Genomic DNA, 25,629 nt, shown 5'->3' with positions numbered 1-25,629 from the left:
TTCTTTACAGGCTGAAAAAAAATTCACATGGTGAAAATTACGAATTTGATGATTGGTGGAAAACCATGAGGCAAGGAAGCTATTCGTTCTGTGTAATAGGCTCCTTTATTAGTTCTAAATTAATCTGTAGGCAATTTCCCATCTAGCATTTTCAGTTCACAACACAAATGTAACATGAAAGTGTCAACTGTATTAATTATGAAAATTTGCTTTCTTCAATATAGGCCAGGCATTAAGGAACTCGGTGGCAGGGAAGTTCTAAATACAACTTCCCTCCTACTGTATGTTTTTAATTCATTGCTTAAAACAGTCATTGTGTGTTGCTCCTCTTTTATTCTGCCTCCGACCCCAGTTAATATAGTACACATCTCATATGTCAGGACCACAGCTTGGCTGACTCTGTTTCGTTACTGTTTGTGAGTCTGGCCCAGGTTCAAGATCTGTGTCAGTTTGGACACCTCAGGCCCTGGATTAGGGTCATCAGCACCAGCCCTCCTAGGGGGGCAGCAGCCCCCCCTGCAGCAGTATCTCACTGAATTCTAACACACTGCATTCCAAAAGACAAGCTCGTCATCCCCTAACGTCACAGGTGCACAGTGGAGCTGTCCTTTCCAATACTTGGATGCAGGCAAGCACTTCGTAAAGGGAATTTGCTCCCAAGACTGAAGTTCCCTGTACACTGTGACATGCCAGTCAAGTCTGCTCAGATGTGGGAAAAGAAAGACCTGTTGCGTAGGGTTGCTCTTTATTGTCCTACTCAGCTTTATAAAAAGTTGATTAATTAATATTGTAACGCTGAAAGCCTTTAACAGATTTCATTAAGCACTGCCTGGAGATGGCTGTCAGCAGCCGGGAAGTGAAGAATGAAGATGTTTGTGAGGCCTGAAGTAAGCATGTTGCAGCTACCAACTCTTCATATGTCAGGCCGGCATCAGCACAACCTCCAGGCCTGACTTGTCTAAATCTTTTGCCTGGAAGTTCTGTCCCTTTGGAATACACGCGCTTGTGTTAAACAGTGCTGTGCTGAAGTGACTTTCCTGGGCTGGAGACAGATGTCCACGTGCCCCCTTTTTACTCTTTTCGAGACTAAGGGAAGTTCCTGTGGACACCTGTCCATGTCCGTCACTGCAGAGCCATCCTGTAATGCGAGTCCCAGCACCCTGGACCGTTCAGGTGGGGATTCTCAGAATAAGCGGCGGGGGGGGGGGGGGGGGGGGGGGCTCCCTCGGGGGGGGGGCTCCCTCTGTCCTCCAGGAAAAGGGAAGAGCAACCCAAAAAGCCAGTACCCACTTGCATTTGAAATCACAAAGCTTTAGAAAAAAGTCTTCTCCTTTTTAGAACCTGTCAATTCTCACAACCAATGAGCTCTTTATTCTTGTTGTCCCTTTGCAAAACCAAAAATAGTCTTTAAAAGAAACCCCCTCATTTCCTCTTTATTACATAGTGTGTGGTTATTGAAGGCAGATTAGAAATACAGAAAAACAAGAAGAGAAATGTTGGAATCACTGCAATCCCACCAGCCCTCTGTCATTCTTCTTAGTATTAAAACACAAATGTATTTCAATGCCTGCAAATACAGGTCTGAGATATTATATGGCTGTATGACATTTCCTCTTATGGACGTGCCGTATTGTTTTTCTTCATGGGTACACACACACACACAGTAGAGAACCTCAGGTGCAGGCGACTGAGGTCATCCTCCTCGATTCTCAGCACATCAACCTTGGTTTACAACAAGGTTCATTTAATTTATCCCTGCATTCCCTCCCATCTCCCTCTCCCGCTCCTTTGGCAACCATGTTAACGGTCTTTTTGTGTTCTTACAAAATGTAGGTATTGTTTTGTGTGCATGTATTTTTAATTTGTAAAAATATTCATGTTAACATGTCATTTTGGATTTGTTTTTCCATCAAGCCCTATATGTTGGTTTGCAAACTGACCCCCATACACAGAGGGCAAGGAGACAGCAAAGAAGGAGGAAGACCACTCCAGATTGGTAGGTAGCAGTTTTAATAAGCAAGAGAACCTATAGACAAAGCTTGTCTTGGGCGGTTGCAAGAGGGTAGATCACACTCACGTGCCAGAATCGTAAAAGTTTATAGAGAGACCTTATAATGTGGTTCAGGCATATACACTGTCCAGAGGGTCTCAACAGCACCTTACTCTTGTGAGGCTGCGTCCTTGAAAATGGCTCCAATTGTGGGAGCAATGGGCAGAGTGCACTTTGCAAGGACGGGATGGGGTGAGGAGCCTCTGAGTGCCAGAGTCTGGCCTGTGAGTCAACTGATGGTCACATCCTCTCAATGACCTCCTCCAGCACTATATGTTGAAGAATTGGATTCAATTATGTTGCTATAGCTGTATCTACTCCATTGCTTCTAACTACTGTGTAATACCCGATGGTGGGTGTCTTCCACATTTTACCCATCCATTTTCCTAGTGATGAGCACTGAGAATGGAATTTCCTTCTCCATAAGTAATGCTGCACTGCATATCAATTGGGAAATGTGAAACTTTCTCGGGATATGTACCAGAACAGAATGGGTGGCTCACGTATTTAAATTGACTAATTATTGCCTCATGGTCCTAGTGGCTGGTCCAGTCTACACCCATAAGCAGTGCATGCGGTTCCGACAATCCCCATCCCATCTACACTATTATCCAGCTTTGTCTTTTTGCCAGGATAATAGACATAAAGCTTTATCTCATTTTAACTTGTACTCCTCTATTTTCTAGGAGAATCAACATGTTTACAATGTTGCCCCACCCAAGAACATAGAACATCTCTCCGTTTATTCGGATTATCCCCTAATTTATTTAATCATGGATCTGTTATTGGATATTTAGGTTGGTCCCAAGGACAGGAGAAAGAGAAAAAGGGAGGCCCGAGCTGTTTAGAAAGCCCGTGGAGCGACATGAAGGGAGAAGGCGAAGGTGCATGGATGCTCTGGTGACCCCCTGTCCTCTGCTTGTCTTTATAGGATCTAGTATGCCTTCAACAGTCAAATGCTTAGAGGATATTACCTAATGCTAGATGGGATCAAAGGAGTATATCCAAAGAAGTTTGCTATTTAATCTTAAATGGGCATTGATGACTTTTAAAAATAATCAGTAGACGAGTTCTTTCCTTTTTCAAGACCCAGAGTATTTAATATATTATCTCAACTTGTGAGCAGCTGGGATGGAGCAGGAGTGGGTGGCGGGCAGGTGGCAGAGCAGGGCAGTTCAGAGGCAGAGAGCCTTGTGGCCTGGCAGTGACGGCAGAAGAGACTGACAAGCTGCCTGCCCAGGACGTCTCCCCTTTGGGCTCAAAGGCTCCATAGTCCTCCTTCCCATTTGTTAGGAAATTTCCTCTTACAGAACATGGAGCACTTCTTCAGCTCATCTGACTCATGAAGCCTAACGCAGACTTCTGCTAGTTTTGATAAAATTAAGATTAGGAAAGGATTTTACTTGAAATTATTTGGCTGAGAGTCCAGGGTCAACCCTAGTCTAACACAATCTCAGTATCTGGGGTGGGGTGCGGGCAGGGAAGGGGGTCATGGGGACCTGTTTTATAAAGAATCCCCCGATGATTTTGGTAATGTCATTGTCTGGGACCCCGACTAGCCCGTTCCTCTGCAGCCTTCAGGCTAATTCCTCTGTGTTAGACCTTACAACTCTGCATGTATCAGGCACTTAATTCTAGCTCAACACCCAGCACCCCGAGTCGTGACTTGCTTAGAACTAGCTGCATCTTCTCTTGCTATAATTCAAGTTAATTTTTCTCTTCAGTGTTCAGAGCAGATAGAAAACAGTGTCAGCTACCCCTCCTGTATTGTATACTGACATATAAAACATTAAAAAGCCATTTACTCTATACTTTTGTAAACTTGAAAATTAGAGACAGCACTCATTGGAGAATTGAGTGAGTAAAAGGATACAACGGTTTCCAGTCTTGAAATTTTACAGGTAGTGCCTGTGTGCGGGCCTGTGCTGGGTTCAGTTAGCAGCGATGGCTGCTGGCACGGGGGAAGGTGGAATTTGCTCCCAGTGTGGGAGCGACAGCTCACGCAGAGTCCTCTGTGATGGAGGCCAGTCAGTTTTTATGGACTTCAATGCTATTTGCTTCAGTACACTTTGAAATGCAGGGTCAGCTCACTGAGCTACAACATGCAATAATAACACATTTTTATAGGACTAGCTTGTCAGAGCAGCAACAACATGCAATACATAAAACCAATAAACACACCGTGTCTACAGATTCCATCCTAGTAACCAAGATAAAGCAATAAAATTGACAGTGGCCATCAAAAAGCTCCCTTTCTGACTTTGTAAGGTGAATTTACTGTTGCTTAAAGCAGAGGCACAGTCACAAAGCCTTAGATCAGTGTGCAGTTACGGAGCAGCGAAGTCACACTGCATGGAAGAGCGTGTGCGTGTCTGGTAAACAATAGCAAGAGAGGCGGTTACGTTTTGCTGGGGCAAGCTTGGGACCCTGTAGTCTTCAGGGTTATGCCATTCACATTAGAGATATTCCACAGAATTTTTTTTCCAAGTTACACATTAAATATTATGGAGGACAGTGTGGCTATGGAGTAGGAGGTCAGCAATTAATAAATATTTCCTGTATGCTGTTTATATCCTTGAGGCAGGAAAGACCTTAAATTTGCTAGAATACACAGGGACTGCAGTGGGTTGTACAGTCTTAGACTGGATTCCTAGAGTGTGGACTTCCATACTCAGGAAGGAAGGAAGGAAGGAAGAGAGGGAGGGAGGGAGGAAGGGAGGAAAGTAATAAAGAGGGGAAGCACAGAGGGAGAGAAAAGGAAAGAAGGAGGGGGAGAAGCAGGAAAGGGAAACAAAGAAAGAAAAGGGAGGGAGGGAACTACCAGGAAGTGTACTTTTTGCATCTTTGTGGTCATCACCAGAAATACTTCCCAAAGTTTCTAGAGCAGATGATCTTATTTGGTATAAGCAAAGGAATGTAATCAACACAACAAAATACCTATGTGTCAAGCCACATGCCTGCCTGGATCCCCAAAGCTGAACGCTCCTGCAGGAGAGCAGGTAGCAGGGGGGTACGGTCTGCAGGAGGTGCTATCTCTGACTCCCCAGGGTGGGCTGCCTGACCCTTCTAAACTGACACTGCCTTCCGGTCCCTGGAGTGAGAGGCTCTTCCTGCAGCAGCAGTTAGGAAGCCTCTGCACACTTAGAGATGCTGCCATGCCGACTTCTGCATTAGGTCCCTTCTGAGCCCAAAACTCAATGACGAAAGGCTGAAGTCGCTGCTAGACTCAAGACCAACACCAACCCAGCCGTGGCTCCATTTGGCCTTTGCGGAAGGCTGCCCCACCATCCTAGGACTGGGAAGAAATAAAGGTGGCTCAGGGGTCTGTCAGGCCCCTGTTTGCCCAAATGCTAATATTCAAAATAATTAAAGCAGTTATGTGATGTTTTATTTTCTTAGAGTAGTGTTCTACTTGCTTACTCTTACCAGGCCCAGGCCACCTAGGGCTCAGATGGATTTGGTACCCCTTCATCTCTGCCACCTCTCTTGGCTCTGAAAGAACACCCCTTTGAGCTCAGAAGTTAGTTGGGAGTTAGCTGAAGAAGGAGGAACAAGATGGAAGATCTTGAACACTTCTCTGTGCTTCCAGAATGTAAGGGGGAAAGAAATACACACTTTTGAGTAAAACGGAGATAATGTGCCAGCTAATAGGTTTTCAGGAAACTGTAGCCTGGGAGGTGGCTGGGAATCCTCACTCCTCACCAGTTCTCAGGGTGGGGACAGGGAGAGGTGAGGGAGGTACCCACGTGGGCGTAAAACTAAGGGGGGCACCAAAAAACTCAGTAATGAAGGTAAATAATATTTTAACACAACTCAAAAAAAATAAAAGCTAATGCAAACATCCCCAGTGAACAAAATAGTGACATTCTAAACAAAGGCAGGACTGGCATTACCAGTTTTTCCTCTTTCCTCAGACTCTAACACTGAGTTCAGCACGGCACTGGTATGGATCCTGTCTTTGTTTAAAATTTTCATGTTTTATTTATCATCGATCTTTTTGCATTAACTTAATTTTTTTCAATATTGTATTAATTTTTTCTTTTGGCTTGATTACTGAGATTTGGGTTCTCCCTTAAATTTTGCACCCAAGGCAAGGGCCTCACTCACCTTACCTAGCCCCCTGCCTTGTGTCCCTAACCAGGAACCTGTGGGAAAACTTGGGCTACTCTCTAGTACAAAATATCCCCTAAGACTAACAGCATTTGCAGTGAAGGTTTATGACTTAGCTCCCCTATTCCCTTGTCTTTCCTGATTTTTCTGGGCACATAGAAGTAAAAAGGAGTAAGTCCCCAAGTTTCCACTCTATTCTTATGTCCTCAACCTCGGGGCTAATAAATCCTGACTGGACATTAATCGTATTTTCCTTTGATATCCAATAAGAATTTCACAGCTATAAGTTACCATTGCTAGCCAAAACGTGGTTCTAGAACTTAGCTTAGGCCTTGTAAATGCAGCACCTGAGCATAAGAGCTCTCTTGTCCACTAACGCAGGCTTCTTCGGAAGATCAAACCCTGAAGGAGGGTGACCCTTTGGGCCTTGGGAAGGCCCGAGTCATCACCCTGCCAGCTTCCTTGTCCTCTTTCTCTGTCTGCACTCAGCGGTCCTGTCTCCTCTCTGTTGCAGGTACTACCTTTGCTGACACCAAACAGAAACCACTCACTGTGCCAGCTGATTGTGTTCTTGACAGACAGCTCGTCTGCCGGGATGCTTTCTCCCACTCATTTTCATTGTAAATGTGCTGTCTCAATTGCTGCCCCAGGTGAGCAGGCATTTGAGAGCTGGCCTGGGAGCCAAATTACCATTTATCTCACCATTCCTGTGGGAAAGACGCTTGGAGGGACCAGAGAGCCAAATGAGAAGAGCCTTTGGCCGCCAGCCCTGTAAGTTAGGCTCCATGACGTAAGAGCGAGAGCATCAGACTGGCAGAAGGAGCTTCCCGGTTCTCAGGTGAGTGTGGCCAATGTAACAAAAATCCTAAACCTTGGGGAAAGGAGGACCTGGTGGAGGGCGTCTTTTTTTTTTTTTTTTGGTAGCGATATGCACCATGGTGGCATTGTAGAAACCCTTAGACACCTAAGGATTAGGGAGTTAATGGAGTCCCTCTGATGACAAGATTCATTTCTCAGCCTCTTTTAAATTCTTTGTTTTCCCTTTTTCATTAAAATGAGCACCGAGATTTTATCCACAAGTGTCCCCAACTGCCATGTTACTGGGAACTCAGACCGAATGACAATGCCTGCATTGTGTGAGAGAGTCGGGAGCCGGGGTCCTCAGCACTGCCGAGGGGTGGGCATTGATGGTCTCCTTTTCAGCTCAGGGTGGGAGGTGCTTCGAAGGAAGTCCATGAGTGTAAGGAAGGTGGCCTCTTTGTGGGTGACTTCTCTGGCCATGCCCTGTCTCGAGTCCTTCCTCACCTTCCACCCACCTTCCATGCAAGGACATGGCTCTGTATCTGTCACGACTGTCTATCCCTCTGGCCTCATTCAGTTTGCTTCCCAGGGAGGCTCGTCAGTTCTGGGGCTCAGAAAAGCAGAGTAAATCCCTTCCCAGCGCCAGGAACCAATCTTGAGTTCTCGTCACCAACAGACAACAGTTTCTCTACTTGGGGTCATTTTGATGAACACATTTATTTGCCATCTCTAGAAACCTTCAGCACTAGATGTGCTGGTATTTCCACCTAAGGAGGAATTTAACTGAAAAAATGAGCAGGATTATGAACAAGAATAAAAATACTACAAGAAAAAAAATGCCTACAGCTGTCATCCCACAGGAAAGTCTGACCTCAGAAAGCTTAACTCCCCTTAAAGACAGGGGATTTGCACACACTGTCTCCTCTGAGTCCTCGAGTTTTTGCAGGTTTTCTTTGTACCATGTCAAGAAATGAACATTTGAACAAGTGCAGTCAAGGGGATTGTGACTTAAATTAATGGTGCTCTGCTGGGACAAGATGGGGAGGAAATGGGGTGGGATTATGCGAATGCTATTGGTGGCCAGATTGAGGTGTGTCCCCTTAAAATGGCTAAAAGCACTGATGCTATTTTCTGTCAGGTTGTTGTGGCTTAAGTCTATGTGACTCATTTTCCCAAGGCTGTGGAATGCTTGCTGGTCTATAGAGAGGAGGTCACAGAAGGATAAAATCAGAACCTCCAAGCTGCTTACTGTCTGAAGTAGATTGGTCTTTGAGATGCTCCTATCTTGAAAGCGATTTCCCTGTAAATTCAGTTGCCGGAGATCCAGCAGGCCTTCCAGAAGGTGCTGATTGCTAGTATCAAGGAGGCAGTGAGAGAGATTCAGAGTCCGCAGGAGAGGGAGGTTTTGGAAGGGACTTTGTGGAGCACTAATGCTCAAGTGGGTGAATGCCAAATCCAGGACTTCTAGCTTAGGACACTCTTTGAATGCCTGACTCTGGAGACCAATGGGCATATTGTAGCTGAGGTTTAGGTACTGCAAGCGGTGCAGGCTTTTGAGTGGCGGATTGCAGCAGTCAGAAGCCTCTATATCACTGTGGCTTAAATCAAGTCTCTGAAGATTTTCTAGTTTTTCCAAACACCCAGCACCGAGGCTAAGTTTATTCAGGTTGCCTTTGATATAGAGGTCTGTAAGGGATGGGAAACTGGCAGCATTGATTTGACACAACTGCTCAAAATGATTTACATTGAGAACTAATTTCTTGAGAGAGTTCATACCCTGAATCCCAGAGGGTAACTCTCCCAAGTGAGCTGCCGTCAGATCCAATTCCTGGAGTTGCGTGAAGCACCGAAATGTGGTAGACGACAAGGGAGAGAAACGGTGCTTCTGCAGGTTGATGCTCGCCACAGACACTTCACAAAGCCCTTCAAACGTGGCTGTAGTAAGGTCTTGATCGTCAGTGTCCTCATATGTCCCCAGCCAGAGAGACTGAGTAGTGGAGTTCTGTAGACCTTTTAATACAACAGACAAGTCGAGAGTCCCTCCAAATCTCAAACTTTGGAAAACTTTTGAACGGAAAGCCCCAGGCTCAATGCCCCTAATGTCATTGCCATCCAAGTTAAGGCTTAGGTTGGTGGCCTCCAGAGTGCTCACGTCTTTCCCAGTGAGGTAATGTATAGCATTATTCTGAAAATCCAGAACCTTCAGATTCTGCGTTGGGAAGTTTTCTGGGAACTTAATGGAGGAAATGTGGTTGCTTCCAAGATACAAACTTTCCAAGTTTTTCAGATTTTGCTCTGGGATAAACTCGAGATTAGATATTCCTGTTTGGATTAAGAAGAGATGCTTCAGCGTCCTGGGTCCATCAAGTGAGGTTTCTGCCATGAATATCAGGGGGTTTCCAGTCAGCACCAGCGTGTCCAATTGATGATGGCTTTGAAAAGTGTCTTCGTGTATCCAGTTAATCTGGCACCTTGAGAAGATAATAATATTTAACAATAATTAATTACAAAAGTGAAAAAACTCCGTCACAGTAACCTATATTAAAAAAGTCACCATTTGTGTATAGTAAAACTGTGCATTATTGTTCAAAATAAAACATAAAATGTTCAGTAAGCACAGAAGGACCTGCTGAATTAATGACTAGCTTCAGTTCTAAACATACTGATTTAGACTTTTTTCCCCAGATATCGTGCTCTTTTAGACTGATCTCTAAGAGGTTTGTGTTTGGAGCCTAGGGGAGTAATTAGTGGTTTGATCATTGGAAAAAATCAAAGTATTATTTATTATTTTAAGTAATATAACATGTATATAATGCATTATGATATATGTGTGTTATATATAATGCATAATAATGATCTGTTATACATAAATCTGTGTCATCCTGGTCAAGTGACAACTCTTTGCAACCTCTGTTTTTTCAACTATAAAGTATAGAAATAAGGATAACTTTGTAGAGTGGTTGTGAATCCAATGATATATGTGAAAATACTCCATGGAAACATGCAACACTAGAGCTTCAAAGACACACATCCTGATATTGCACCAGATAACAATACTGGATTGCACACCAGCTTTGTCATATCTGCCAATAGCTGTCGGTCCCTAGAGGCCTAGAGTCTTGGCTTTAATGAGCCACATGTATCGGTGGCAGGAGACAAAGCTTGGAGATAGGATAGGAGGTCCTACCAAAAACCTGTAAACTGCCCAGATGCTCAAGCAGAATCTTTTCAGTGGATGACCTTAAAAAAGAAAACTCACAGAGAGGGACGGTAAGGATTTGTCTTTTTCTTGGCCTTGGCTCTGAATGGAACAAGGAAACCAATAACAAGAAAAGCCTCTGAGATTCCCTACCCATAGCTTCTACTCACACGGACTGAGCCCCTAATTTATGCTACCTCTGTGGACCTCCCAAAAGAAACCCAAGTGGAAATTTTAGTTTAAAGTCATTCCAGAATGGTAGTAACTTCAGGTAACTGGCAGAAGTAAATAGAAACTTTTTCCAGATTGATGTACTTAATTTTTAATAAAGAAAGCTTTCAAATTTACATAAAAGCAAAGAGAATAATACAATGAACCTTCATGTATTTATCACACAGATGGGGCAGCTCTCAAGATTTTGCCACGTATGTTTCCTTGCATTATCTGTTCCCACCTCTCTCTCCTGGACTGTTTTAAAGCAAATTCTAGATATCCCATACATATTTGAGTAGGTATCTGCAAAAATATTAAGGCTTATTTTTTATAGCCATAATGCCATTGCCACATATAACAATATTAATAATTCACTGGCATTATCTAATTCCAGGAAAGCATTTTAAACAAAGATTTGCACACATTTCCAAAAGAAAAATGAGCTCAAAATAAAAACTGACTTTTAAGGGAAACACATTAGCTAAAGTCAGGGAGAAAATAATTCTACAGAATCAGGTTTAAAAAAAAGCAGATACCAGAATTACCAGATGGATCTGATAATATATATGATATATAAATACAGTCTATACCTGATGTATATTAGCAGAGTATAGATAAATACGTCCATATAAAAAAAAAACAACAACCCAGAATTATCTTCTGGAGGGTGGGCCCCTTGTAGCACAGGCTTCCTCTATTTGGATGAATGTTCTAAGATCTCATCTGTATCAGTGTGCCAGCTGGCATTGTTGTGAAAGGCTGTGTTTGGCTTCAGAGAATTTTTTTGAAGACTCTTTCGACACGTTTTCCCATGTCATGATGGGTGCTTTATGAGCGCACCTGCCTGCACTATGCTGAGTGTTGAGCAGTTTTTGAACAAAAATGTCATGACTCCCATGTCCCACACTCCCCATTTACCTGATCTCACACTGAGCCACTTTTTTTGGTTACCTGGATGACAAAAGTCCCCAAAGGGAAACATTTTGTCTGTGTGGAAGAGGTGAAACAAAAAATGGCAGAAGCACTAAAAAGCATCACAATCAAGGAGTTCAAAAACTGTTTTGAGTAGTGCAAACAAGTCTCATTAGGCGTATTGCATCGAATGGAGAGTACTTTGAAGGTCACTGAAGTTTATACATATAAGAATAAATACACAAGTTTTTAGAAATAAATTCCATTTGGGGGTTCCCCTTGTATGTAAAGGGAAAATCAATGAAACTTATTGAAATGGGAAAACATAATAATTGAAATTAGAAAGCCAATGTATAATCTATACAGGAGATTAGACACAGCAGAAGAGGACATTAATGACTAGAAGTAAATATGAGAAAATTACCTAGAATAGTACCTAGAGTAGTCCAAAAAACCCAAAGACATAGGAAGCAAAAAAAAAAAAAGAAAAAGATACTGAGGTACATGAAGGGTAGATGAGAAGCCAAATGTGAGTCTAACTGAAGATCAGGGGAGATGAAAGAGTAAACAGAGGCAGGCCCAGGTCTACCCGGTAACGGCCAGGATAGTAGAATTGACAAAAGAGAACCAAACGACATTCAAGGAGGCCAACAACCTACACAGTGCATTACTGTGCTGTTACAGAATGCCAAAGACAAAGGGAAGCTACTGGAAACGTCCAGAGAGGATAGGACAGATTACCTGCCTTGAACAAAGATCTGTGACTGCCCAGCGGCAACAGTGGAAGACTGGAATGATAGCATTGAAGCTGAGAAAAAACACTGTCCACCTAGAATTTTATGTCAGAAAATAATCTCTTTCAAGAGTCTGAGTGAAATAAAGACATTTTCATAAAAAAAAAAACCCCAAGGGAGTTTCCTGCTAACAGACTCTCACTAAAGGAATTTCTAAGGATATACTTCAGAAAAGAGAAAAATTCTTCCAGAGTGGAAGATCTGAAAAGCAAGATGGAAGAATGGGCAAAGAAAATAGAAAGCATGTCGGCAAAGCTGAAGACACAAGGACGGTAGGGTAATAAAAGTAGTGTCTGATTTGTGGCCAGATAAACGGCAAGGGGTTGGGGAGCAAAGGAAAAAGCTTTTAGAAAGCATGAGGTCATATTATTATTACTTTTTGAAAATAAGAGGAAACTTAGATTTCTCTAGCTAGAAAAGCTGTCCTGGCCCATGCACTTCTTAAAAATGCAGTCAAACTCGTTCAATCTCAAAATGAGAAATGGAAAAGGTGGGGGAAAGTCAGTTTCCTTGGGACATAATAGGTAGCACAATGATCTTTTTTCTTTCAGTTCTTTCAAGGGTTTCTGAACATGTACTCATGGAGTCTTGGCTGGGCAGGCAGCCTGGTGTCACCGGGGGGAGCCTGGACTGGACTGGGAGTCAGGAGAGTGGAGTCCTTACCCTGTGACCTTAAGCCAGCTCACAATATCTTCTTGAGCCTCCATTTTCTCATCTGTCATAAGCTGGATGGTCACATTTACCACGCCTCCCTCACAGTGGTGGTTTCTACAGGTGAAATGGTATTATCGTTGTGGACTCCCACTCTGCAGAAGCTTAAGTTAAACAACCAAAGGAACAGCTGTGCAGAAAGTGCAGGCCCCATCCACAGGCAGGGCCCTTTCTCCCTCTTTCACTCACACACACACACACACACACACACACACACACACACACACACACACAGTGTTTCCCTCTTGTTTGCTTCCTTTACCTCCTTGTGATACTTCTGCCCACTGGCTCATAAACACTGGTTCAGCAGTTGAAATCCTGATCCAACCTCTAAAACCAAAGCATGGAAGTCTTTTCCCAATTTTTAGGAAAAAAATGAGCAGGTTATTTGTTTCTCCTGTACAGTTTTAAAAATGTTATCGCCCAATAATGTAGTACAATATGCATCTGATTTAGTACACAATTTATTTTCAGTTCTGTTATCAATGTTGCTTAGAACTTCTTAAACAGCACGATTGACCTACTGTAGTTGAACAACCACTGTCTTCTCCATTGACTGCTTTTTAAAAATGACGTTCCACCCGCATAAGGCTGTTTCACGGGAGAGAGTAACCGTAAAGGATGAGCATGTCCCTGTGCCCCACGAAAGGTCTGGGAAACAGCTGGAATGCAAGTTGTGTTATTGCTTAAGTGAAACATCAACCGAGCACAGGGAACTCAGATACATACCTGGTTAAATCCAAAAGGATAAGATCTACGAGTCTGCTGAAAGTTGTATTTTGAACTGTAGGCAAGAAATTAAAGCCAAATTCCAAAAATTCTGTTGTGTTTGGTAGAGTGTCAGGAATTTCTCTGAGACCTAAATTTTCACAGTTATATGTTTTGTTGGCTTCTTTCTGATGAAAGAAACAATGTAAATTAATAACAGACTTTGTAATTTGACCAACAAATCTCTCTCTATATATTATATATTTGAGCAGCAATCCCACTTCTAGGAGACTTAACTAAATATATACTTGCAAAATACAATATGACTTGTGCATAAGATTATTCATTTTAGCATTTTTTGTATCAGAAGATTGACCATAACAAGATTGCCCATCACTATAGGATTAATTGAACAAAATGCAGCACGTTAACAAAAGGGAACCTTTAGCAGCTGAAAATGAAATGAGTAAGATCTCCATACACTGACTGATATGGGGTGATATCCAGGTATGTTGTGTGGTGGAAAAAGCAGTGTGTCGAATCTACATAGTTAGTGTATATAGTACCTGGGATGTATATGTAGTGTATTGTATACTACTTTTTCAGTGAGAAAGGTATGTGTGTATTTTCTTACATTTGAAAAAAAAATGGGGGAAAAACTCATAACTGGTTGTCTTGAAAGGGAGAAAAGGAACCAGATAGAGGAGCAAGAATTGAAATAAGACTTATTTGAATATACTTTGTTTTAGAGGTTTGACTTGGGATGCATGGAAATGTTTTATTTCATTTTGAAAACAAATCAACACTAGATCAGCAACAACAAATTAGACGATCAGACATTCAGAATTTCTGATGTGATAGGATTTTAACTACACACATTCTTGGCCCCTACCCCCAATTAAAGCTTAAATTTCAATCATGACTTCAGGCCTAATTTCCAATCTATTAAGGGTGTGGGGGAGTGAAGTTCAACAGCAGCACAAGGTAGCGATCAGCCAGGTGCAGAAGGTGGCAACAGATAATACAGTAGCTTTTGTTTAAATTCTAGTTCAAATAATGCATTTAGGAAAACACTTCAATAGACTATTAAGAAACTTTGAATGCAGACAGAATATCAAAAAATGCTAAAGAATTATATATGTTGTTAGTGATAAGAGAAATGTTCTTATGTTTTTGAGATGCATTTTGAAGTATTGTGGAGTAAATGACACAATCTTTGAGGTTTGCTTTAAAACACTCTGGCGGGAAGGGAGGGGAGGAGTCGGTAGATGAGATTAGTAGGCAAGACGTTGATGGTTGTTGAATGTCAAGTGAGGAGTACATACAGATTCCTTGTAACTAATTACATTTGTACATGTTTCGAAACTTTCTTAGTATATTTAAATGAGCTAGCAGTGGGGCACAGACCTTAGGTCATGGAGCCTTGCAATTTTGAAGTGTGAATCAATTTCGGACCCCCACAAGCTGCTGTTGTTTGGGGCACAGCCCTGCACGTAAGTGCAGAGGACAACTTGACCCTGTTCCCAGGAGAGTCGGGTATGTGGAAGTCTGCCAGTAACTGCTAGTTAGATTCCCTAACTCAAGTTATAAACCTGGGACTAATTGGTAAAATGGGAGGGGGTTGGTGAGAAGTCTATGGAATTAGGGGATCATAATTTACCTGGATAATGTCTAGGAGAAAACGCAGTGGGCAGGTATGGAGGTCTGATGGCATCTGTTTGGAAATACTCTCCAAGGAAAATGCATATGGGTTCCATGCGATTTCATCCAACCTTCCAGACCCTGCCATTCCCTGTACCATGCGGGGATCTCACAGAGGCCCCTCTGAGACTGCCCTGGTCTGGGAAAGACATGCCCCGCAAACCTTTAGATTGGCAGCTTTTCTCATCCTGAGTTGCAAACAGGCCTGCGTAGCTGGGAACTTCTGCTTAGTGGCACAGTTCTTTGTAGTTGCAATGGGCGTGCTCATGTATAAGAAATCACTGTTTTCTATATAGTGACGATATTATGAATGTCACTGATGAATGTCCATACTTACATTTCTTTGTAATTCATATTTTGTTTTATAGACCCAAAGTCCTCCAGGCATTGCCACAAATCCCCCTAGTGTCCTTGAAATGTACACTTTGCATTTAAAACTTAGATTTAGCTGACTGGTGGGGAAAAGGAACAAAAACATGTTGCTAGACCCCTCTTTGGTGCCCATGAACATGGGTGAACCAGAGAGAAGTATGTGCAGGTGCTGCCCCAGTAGCTGTTAAGGTTCGGATTAGCTTCGAGGGGACATTTTTCTTTTCTGGTCTCCCTAAGCATCATTGATGTCACATACACTTGGAGAAAGCGGCCTTTCTTCCATTGGTCTTGCTCTATTCTGGCCCCACAGCAAAAAGCCTCCACTCTGGCAGTTCCCTCCTCCAGAATAAGTGCCTGTGACGCCTAAATTATTCCTCTTTTATGCTTTACTAAACATTTTACTGCACTGATGTGATTCAGAAAGTTGAGGATGGAGCCGGAGCTCAATGAACCAGTGGCCTGAGGGAGCTCCTAGCAAAAGGAAAGGCAGGGAAATGAAGTAGCTCAGTTTGAACCCGCTGAGAAACCACCAACCAGTGGACTTCACACTACCGAGGAGTATCGAGGAGCCTCCGTGAGCCTGTGTTGTGACATTCATCTCCAGTTAGGGAGAAACCGCAGTGAGCTCTCTGCCTTGGGTTTCTGGGGGAAAGAGGCAAATGACAAGAATTGCAGCTGATGGGAGAATTTGCAAAGCAAACACATATCGGAGAATGTGCTGGCGTCTCTCTTTTGCTTTCACATTCACACTCCCGTACAATCAAAATTACCATTTCCGATATTACGGGTGGTGATGCCAAAGCCCCTCATGCTCTGCAATCATTTAAGCAGCATTACATGTATTTCTTAGGGCACCGAGTATATATATACACACACATGCACACACATGTGCACACACCCATTCTGTTTGTTTTTGAGGGTCTGTGCAGATGCCATGACCCTTCACCCCTAAATCTTTTAAGGAAAAGGATATTCTCATACAACCACAGTGCCAATTACCACAAAGTCAGATTATTTAACATTAATATGATATTAGTTTAAAATGTTTTATCTTTACCTGAAGATATGTTTTTTCATTTTAGAGAAAGAGGAAGAGAGAGAGAGAAACACCGATTGGTTGCCTCCTACTGGGGACCGAACCTGCAACCTAGGTATGTGCCCTGACCGAGAATCAAACCTGCAATCTTTTTGTGTATGGGACGACACGCCAACAAACTAAGTCACTCAGCCAGGGCGATATAATATTATTATCCAACATACAGTCTATATTCAATTTTTGCCAATAGTCCCAATATTGCCTATTATTCAAATTTTTGTTTTTCCAATCCAGGGTCACATATTGCACTTATTTTCCTTGTCTCTGTAGTCTCCTTTAATCTGAGACGATTCCTCAGCCTTTCATTATCTCTCATGGCATTGCTTTTTTTTTTTTATGAATACAGGATCATAGTTTATGGGATGGCTCTCATCAGGGTTTTCTACTGTCCTCGTGATTTTTTCAGGTTGTGTATTTTTGGCAGAAATACTGCATAAATGAGATTCTGTCTTCCTCGCTGTCAGGATTCACATCAAAACACTTTGAGAACAAATTCCGATAGCGCAGCCCAGGATTTCAGGGCAGCAGAATGAGAATGTGAGAGAAGAAAAGGACAGAACGCAGGCAAGGAGCGCATTGTGGCTATGGCCGTTGCTCAGGGCTGGGCTGGGTGCCAGGGCCGCGTGTTCTGTTGCTTTTCCAGGCAGACACCCACCACCGCTTTTGCAGCTCCTGTGGTTTCTCTGAGCTCCACATGACCACGTCCTACAAACCCAGCCTTCATTTTCCAGACCAGCGATTTTCAACCGGTGTGCTGCAAGAATTTTTAAAACATTCAATGCCTGACTATTCTGTCAAGGGCCCTGACCTCTTTTTCTTTAGAGTGTCAAATAAAAAAATGACAACAGCCAACACAGTAGCCATCTGGTATGAACGTATCAAAGTTATACCTATTTTTTTGCCAGATAGGCAAAAAATATATTTTTTGGTGTGCTACAGAATTTTAGTAATTCGTTTATGTGTGCCACGAGATGTAAAAGGTTGAAAATCGCTGCTCTAGACTTCCACATGGGGTCAGTTTCCAAAGTCACTTTCTCACTCTTCTGCTTTGGCTGGTTCCAAGGGAGACGGCACCCTTCTGGCTGTGAACTCATGCAGTTAGCAGGGCTGTGCAAGGCTACCTGGGATTCAGGGCAGCTGCCCCCTGCCCACCCCCATTTCAAGTCATGGGGCGACTGCTCAGGACCACTGTGTGCTGGGTCCTGCATCAACCACTCTGTCCCTCACTTCATGTCAGAGCTGTGCCTTTTACCCAGAGCAGGACTCTCGAGTGCTGTATCTGTGTTTGCAACCCCTTCTCCCAGCAGGTATTCATTTGCATTTTTTCAATCAGGATCTTATTTTTGCTCCTTTCTGCTGTATCTCTAACTCCCTGCTGTCCCGCTGTATTTTCTCCTCTCGCAAGTGTTGAAATCACTTTCTAATTTAGAATCCTTTGAGTTGCACTGTGATGCTGATTCCCACCTTTTTGGATTCTCATCTGCACTTGGCACACACAGCAGCCAGCTCCGCCATGCGCAAGAAGTCTGGGAGGCTGAACCCCAACCCTCCCCTATTAATCACTCCTTTATCCAGAGATAGCAATTTGATGGAGTCAAATCCAGGAGTAACAATTACTCTCTGCAAGTAAAACAAAGCATTCCCAAGAGGGCATAGTTGTAAAACTTAGTTGTCAATCCGATTCCTCTGGGCAAAGGGCACTCCAATTATGTGTGGTTCATTTTCTGTTTGTCTGCATTCAGACTGCTTGGGTCAAATCCCAGCTCTCAGCCACTAACCTGTGTTCTCTGAGCCTCCTTTCCCCCGACTGTAAATGGAGGACAATAACCCTCTTTTGCAGGCCAACTCAGGATTAATTGGATAATGTATGTCAAGCACTCCCAAGAGGAGTTAGTATTTCACAGGATCATCACAGCATCATGGCATTGTCTGGAGCTCTTAGGGAGCGTTTGTATCCATGAACTTGGAGTTCTCCTGAAAAGAAGCTTTACCAAGCACACTTCCCCTCCCCTCCATACTTAGGACTGTCTGCAACCATGGTTTTGAGTGTTCAGAATAGCTGAGATGAGCCTATTTGAAATGAGGAGGTATGCCTACCTTCCTGAGTAATTATTCATGAGCACACCTAAAATGTCACCAAAATCGAAATCACACAACACTAAATTCCAGCTATGCTTCACATATTTGTCAGCCTCCAAAGACTTGGTCTTGGGTCTTTGTTAGTCATGGCGTGTGCACGCACACACACACACACAGAGAAAATGCAGCGTCTGACAGTGGAAGATTCTACATGGAGGGCTGATGCGTGTTCATTGTATTATTTTTAGAACTTGTCTAAGTTTGAAATATCTTCAAACAAAACTTTTGTTAAAAAATTCACCTTTACTCCTACCTCACTTCATATGCAGAAAGCCATTCCAGATGGACTATAGCTCTAAGTGTGGAGCCTAGAAATAGCTGTAAGTACAAAACATAAATTCTAGAAGAAAACAAAAGATAATGCCTTTATGGCCTTGGGTAGGCAAACTTTTTAAAATGGGACAGAAATGCACTGAAAATAAAGCAACAATGATAAATCCACCTACTTTAAAATTGAAGACTTCTGTTCATCAAAAGATATCAGCAGGGGAGTGGAAAGGCAAGCCACAGAGTGGGAGAAGAGATTTGCTATCTGATTAAGGACTTCTGTGCACAGTGCATAAAAACCTCTTATAACTCAATATAAAAAATAAAGGACAGACACCCAAAAGAATATGGGCAAAAGACTTGAAAAGGTACTTCGCACACACACACAAGGATATGCAAATGGCCAACAAAAGCATGAAAATGAACTGAGTTTAATTATTCATCAGGAAAATAAAAATTAAATCCCCTGGGAAATACCACTAACCATCCATCAGGATAGGTTTTTAAAACAAACAAGGGCAAATGTTAGTGAGGCTGTGGAGCAAAGAGAATTGATATACATTGCCGATGAGTATAAATGGGTGTCAACAATCTGGAAACTGGCAATATTTGCCATAATTAGACATGCATATACTTTATGACCAAATGCACCCACACCCTGGTATACACCTAATAATGATTTGAGCAATTGCTCGCTAAAGACATAGATAAGAATTCCAAAGCAGCAGCATTCATGATACCCCAAAACACTGAAAACAGTGCAAATGTCCATTAACAGTAGAAGGAATAAAGAAATGGTGGTTCAAGAATACAACAGAAAACTATTCAGTGATGAAAATGAACAGAGGATTGGTTCACAGACCATCATCAATAAATCTCATATATTTAATGCTGAACAAAAAAAGCCAGACACAAAAAAGTACACGCTCGCTGGTCCCATGTATATAAAATTCAAAAAGAGGCTCAATCAATCAGTGGTGATGAAAACTGGAGTGTTGGATGCCCTTGGGGCTGGAGACTGGGAGGAAGGGAGGAGGGGCTTCTGAGGCACTGAGAAAGCTCTCTTTCTTGATCTGTGTGCTGGCCGCATAGATGTATTAATTTAGTAAAAACTCATTGAACTGTACACTTAGGATTCGTGAACTTTTTTGCATTTACATTTTACTTCAATAAAAAGTTCACTAATCTAAGAACAAAATGAAACCTTGTTTTCAAGATAGATGCTGATGAGCTAGTAGTGATTACATGAACATATATACAGTATGTGGTTAGTTATGCTTAAGCTGGAGGGGAAGAGCTAAAGAGGAAAGGAAAGTAAGGCAGAGGGGTAGGCTAACTGTGGTTGTTTGCACTTGAAAAGGGTCAAACTCTTAAGTTGAACTTCCTCCTCCACTACTCCCCATTTTACCCTACTTGCCTGCAGCCTAGAAGTTCTTTACCTTCGAGAATAATTCTCATCTATTTTTGTATTTCTCCATTGCTCACATGAGTAAGGGCTCAATACACGGCCTTAGGATCCTGCTGCCGAGAACACCTACACGATAGAAGAGGTCCAGGAAAATGGAGATCCAGTGATCATGGACTAGGTCCCAGAGCATTTAAAATCTGACTTCTTCCAGAGGGAAGGCTGCAGGGAGGTTGTTGTATTGGAAGGTTTCAATACAAACTTAGCCAAAAAGAAAAGGTGTTGCTGCAGCATAGGGTCAGACTGGAGATCCTGGGACCCTCAGCACCGCTCTTGCCACCTGAGTGTCTCAGAAGGCAGCAAAAGGACTAGGGTGCTCTCCCTGCCTCTTTCCCTTCCCTCTGCCAAAGCAGGGGTCATTTGCAGAAAGGAATTGGCAGCTCTAGGACCTGGTGTCCTCAATAGGAAGCTTGACTGGCCCAGTGTTTCCATGGGCTTTCCAAATCTCCAGGGACTCTCTTGTGGGCTTTAGTAGGGGCTTTGCAGGAATATGGGGGTTTAAGAGTTGAATGGGTAGACTTAAGAGTGTGGTGTTTAAAAAAAATCAGCTTCCCAATGAGCTGGAATGTAATGGTGATGCTATCCTACCTGAGGGTGTTGTCAGAGGCGATGGCATACCTGTCCGATCAGTGAGGAGGTTGTGTGCCCCTCCTGTCCGCTTAGCATGCCGGCTACATGTCTGTGTGAGATTGACCTTCCAACTTGAATGAGGAGGCAGCCTTCTGGGGCTGATAACCTCTTACTTTCTTCTGTTACAGAATAAATTGTGCCCACCCCCCTCCCCCATCCATATGTTTAATTCCTAACCAGGTATATCAGAATGTGCCTTTATTTGGAAATAGTCTTTAAATAGGTAATTAAATTAAGATGAGATCATTAGGGTGGACTCCAATTCAATATGACTGGTGTTTTCATAAGAATAAGTTTGGAGACAGAAGGAAGTCTCCTTCCTTCCATCTGGACGGATGTGCAGAAGGAAGACCTTGTGAAGATACAGAGAAAAGATGGCCACCAACAGGCCAAGGAGAGAGATCTTGGAAGAAGCCAACCCTGCCAACACCTTGATCTTGGATTTCTAGCCTACAGAACTGTGAGAAAATAAGGTTCCTTTGTTTAATCCACCCAGTCTAGGACACTTTGCTATGGCAGCCCGAAAAAAATTTTCCACCTTCCCAGCCTTCCCTTCCACAGGTGCTGTGCCTCTGCTTAGTCTTAGTGTGTCCTGATTCCATCCTAATACCTGACTAACAAGGTTCTGTTCCTCTCTGCTCCCAGGCCTGTTCCATCCTGGCCGGAATTCTTGTTCTTCCCTGATCCCTTAGCATTCTCTTTTAGCTTTCTCCTGCCCGTGGCTCCCAACCACCTCCTTTGTGCATCATGCTTCTCCTGCCTCCACTTCTGCTGTTAGCCCCAGCCTAGAAAAGTGGCCCACCCGGACACCAAGACTGATGGTCCTTCCCCAGCTCTAGTTCAACAGGCTGCATGCTGCTGTACACTTGCTGCAGTCACAGACAGTGGGAGGAAGGTTGAAGCGTTTTAGAAGGTGGCAAAAGACTGACAGAGGCCCTTCTTTATCTCTCTCATCACCTCTTTAAAGAATTTCCCACAGGTTGATAAATGTTGTTATGGTTCCAAACAGAAGGTGCAATTTGGCTCTGTTCTCCAATACCACTCCTGTGGGTTAGGAAAACAGATGGAGGACTGTCCAACTGGAGGAGAATGCCAGGCTCGTTCGGAGTGATCGCTGCGTGCTGTGGAACCTGGCACAGGTTGTCCTGACTAGTCCCCACCCCGAGAGCCAGGAAACCGAAGGACTGGAGGGGAAGTGGCCGTGTGCTGCGATGCCGGACGAACAGTGCCGCCACACTAGCAGCAGGTGTGCAGGCCTGCCCTTTGCACTGCGCCCCTGTTGATATTTTACGTCCCAATCAGGATTATTTCCGGGACATTGTTTGCAGAGGAGGAAAACTCTCACCTCTTCCTGCTAAGGCTCTGTGGGATTGTCCCCTGGCTGAGCTCTTGGCTCCTTCTTCACAAGAAAGAAAAACTTCTACACACCTCATTGCCCTCTCAAAGACAGTGGATATCAGGGTGCCAAGGCTCAGCTGGGATGGCAGGCTGAACCTCAAAATTGCCAGGCAGCCTAATCTGGGTAAAGACTTGGACTCACCTCCATGCACATCTGATCCAAGGAGATGATGGCTTCACAGCTGGCAGAAAACAGCACCGCCAACAGGAAGCAGGTGACAGGGGGAGCCATCATAGGACCAGGGCCACCCCAGCTTGGTGGGCTTATCAATGAGGGCCTCAGTGATTCGGCAGCCAGAGAGGTGTTCAGGAGGGTGATCTCAGAGCAAGAAGTGCTTTGGCTGCTTGTGTCTGGTGGCTCTGTGCTGCAGAAAATGGGAAGTCTCTTTACATACCACCCACCCTTGCCAAAAATAGCTGAGGACCCAGCCCCAGGATGGCCCAGTGCATTTCCTGGCACACACACATCTGTTGTGCAGCCTTCCTGAGCTGGTCGTGCTGACTCTTGGCCACCTTCAAGGGTTTGGCCCACTCCGATAGCTTCCGGTCCCTTTCCTTGAGAGAGGCTGTGGAAGCAGGAAGCTGTCCTCACGAGGGACGCTGTTTTGTTAGTTGTCCTGGATTGGCTAGTGGGAGAGGTGCTGGGCATGCTGGAAGGAAGGGCAGAGCGCTCTCTGGGCGTGGATGGAAGTACTGAGCCTGGCGGTGGTGCTGCCGGAGCTGGGAACTGGAGCGAGGGAACAGGGTCACCCTCCCAAGTGAGTGTGGCTGCTCCATGCACCTCTGCTGCCGCCTGGGCCACCTCACCAACACCCACCTCTGGTCTCAGAACAGAAGGAGAACAAATCCATCCCTCGAGCTGGTGACCCAGGCCTACTAAAGCAGCAGAGTGGAATCCCCCCTTGCTCCCTCCCAACCTGACTCAGTAGAGGACACTGCTATGTACAGAGCCATCTGACTAAGAGAGAACAGAATTGAGAATGTGAGCCTTGGCTCTGTTTCTCCTTAGAAATAGCTTTGAAGCAGGATTGCGAGTATCTTCATTGTGGCGCAAGATGTGGTAGTGTTTACAGAGAGTGAAAATTCAAGCATTCTTCACCTGGCTGAATTTAGCTACCTCGGACCTTGTCTGTTCTCCAACCCTCTGGCGTATAGGAGGTACTTAGCATTACTGTTCCCCTATTCCATTTCCATAGTCCAATTGTTAGCATCATCGTCACAGTGACTTGAGAGGTACTACTAATACTACCACTACTGTATTACTACTACTAATACAATAATTATAGTAATTACCATTTATTGAGCACTTACTATGTGTCAGTCACTGAGCAGGCTGTTGTTTTTTTTCTTGCATAGCTCCTTATCACATATTCTATCAAAGAGGTGTTATTTTTTTAAAAGATTTTATTAATTTATTTTTAGAGAGAGGGGAAGGGAGGGAGAAAGAAAGGGGGAGAAACATCAGTGTGTGGTTGCTTCTCATGCACTCCCTACTGGGGACCCAGACTGCAACCCAGGCATGTGCTCCCACTGGGAATTGAACCTGTGACCCTTTGGTTTACAGGCTGGCACTCAATCCACTGAGCCACACCAGCCAGGGCTCAAAGAGGTATTATTTATTCCATTTTATAGATGGAGAAACTGATGTTTAGAGAAATGAAATGACCTCTTCAAGCCCGACTAGAAAGTGGTGGATTAGGGCCTTATATTCAGGCTCACTGCAGACACTGTGCTTTTACTCTCCATAGTTTAAGAAAGAGTGTTGCCTCCTGAAAGAGCTGAAGAGTAGGTGGGGCTAAAGAAAGTTCTTCATCAGGAGATTTCAAAGCAGATGCTTAAAAGAAGAGGGGTTTGGAGAAACTATATACTTGGCACCGTGCTAGGGCTACTACACAAGTATTTAAACTTTTCTGGTCATCCTAAAATTCCCTCCTCAATAGCAGAGCACATCCAAAGATGTGTTTGGCAAAACACAGTGTAAGCAAACTGAAATGGATAACCTACCACCTGGCTTCAAAGGAGGCATGCACCTTGGTGTAGTGGGAGGAGCCTGCATTGGAAGGAGGCCCAGGTACACTGCTTATCAATTGAGAGAACTTGGGCAAGTCATTTCACTTCTCTGAGGCTATTTCCCACCTGAAAAATAGAGCAGGCATTCCAATTCCTGTTCTGCTGACATCACAGGGTAATTATGAGAATCAGATGAGATAGTTTACATGAAAATGCTTTCTTAACCTTAAAGTCCTACATGAATATGAAGAATGTGAGGAAAAGACTCCTCTGAGTAATCACTTCCAGCATCATGTAAATATCACTCTCAGGAAATTGTCTCCTGCCCCAGAGACATTGAAAAAGTATATTACATTTCTTCTTAAAGAAAGGTGTGATGGCTCAGTTAAGGTTTTGTCATTTTCTGAGGCTACATCATTTGCATATGATTTGCATGTATTTGCATAATGGATTCAAAAGACTCACTGCAAGTGTATAAGAGTAAAAGAAAATAAATGAATAGGAGTAACCTTCTGCCATAGCATTCAAATCAAATATTCAGGGCATAATACCCTGAAATAGGAAATAGATTAAAATTTAAAGTATTGCAAACAGATAGGGAGATAGGTTTTAGAGTTCGGAAGCAAGAATAAAACCCTTATCTGGTCCCAGGTTGTAAAGAATCACATATTCTTAAAGGTCACTTCATCCTAATGATTTTCATGCCTGAGTTTTCTCCTCCACAGTCCTCACTCCCTGCCTTTCTGTGGACAAAAACATGCGCTGCATTATCTTCCAGTCTTTTCTGAAATGTCTCAGATGACAGAAAGCTAACTCTTCCTCCAACAAATTGTTTTGGCAAATTTTGACTGTTTAAATGGTTTTATCTTATTCTGAACTGCTAAAGTCCTTCCTCCAAGTTCTCCACAATTGTTCTTGTTTTCTTGGGCCAATAGAATAAGTTCAAGCCCCACTTTCTACTTGCCAGTCCTTCATGTATTTGAAAATAGTTATGTCTCTGAATCATCCCCTTTCTAGATTAAAAATCTCTAGTTCCTCCAACTGTGTTATAAG

At 43.4% G+C, this 25,629-nt stretch overlaps 1 protein-coding gene across 2 annotated transcripts; it reads right to left on the bottom strand.

Moving 5' to 3' along the window:
* Nucleotides 1–1,299: 1,299 nt before the first annotated feature.
* On the bottom strand, nt 1,300–23,093 carry CD180 (CD180 molecule). Of its 2 annotated transcripts, XM_024578405.3 has the most exons (3): nt 22,709–23,091; nt 13,520–13,686; nt 1,301–9,432 (listed from the first exon to the last, which is right to left on the bottom strand). In XM_024578405.3, exons 1-3 carry the CDS (start codon nt 22,799–22,801, stop codon nt 7,707–7,709), a joined length of 1,986 nt encoding a protein of 661 aa, XP_024434173.3. In that variant the 5' UTR covers nt 22,802–23,091; the 3' UTR covers nt 1,301–7,706. The 2 variants fall into 2 exon arrangements, with proteins under 2 accessions (XP_045042114.2, XP_024434173.3); XM_045186179.3 differs by lacking the exon at nt 13,520–13,686 and having other exon boundaries at nt 1,300–9,432; nt 22,709–23,093.
* Between the last annotated feature and the right edge of the window lie 2,536 nt (nt 23,094–25,629).

The sequence above is a fragment of the Desmodus rotundus genome, chromosome 1, assembly GCF_022682495.2.
Source record: "Desmodus rotundus isolate HL8 chromosome 1, HLdesRot8A.1, whole genome shotgun sequence".
NCBI lineage: Eukaryota > Metazoa > Chordata > Mammalia > Chiroptera > Phyllostomidae > Desmodus > Desmodus rotundus.
The sequence above is the reverse complement of the archived record's forward strand: the minus strand, read 5'-3'. Positions and strand labels throughout refer to the sequence as shown.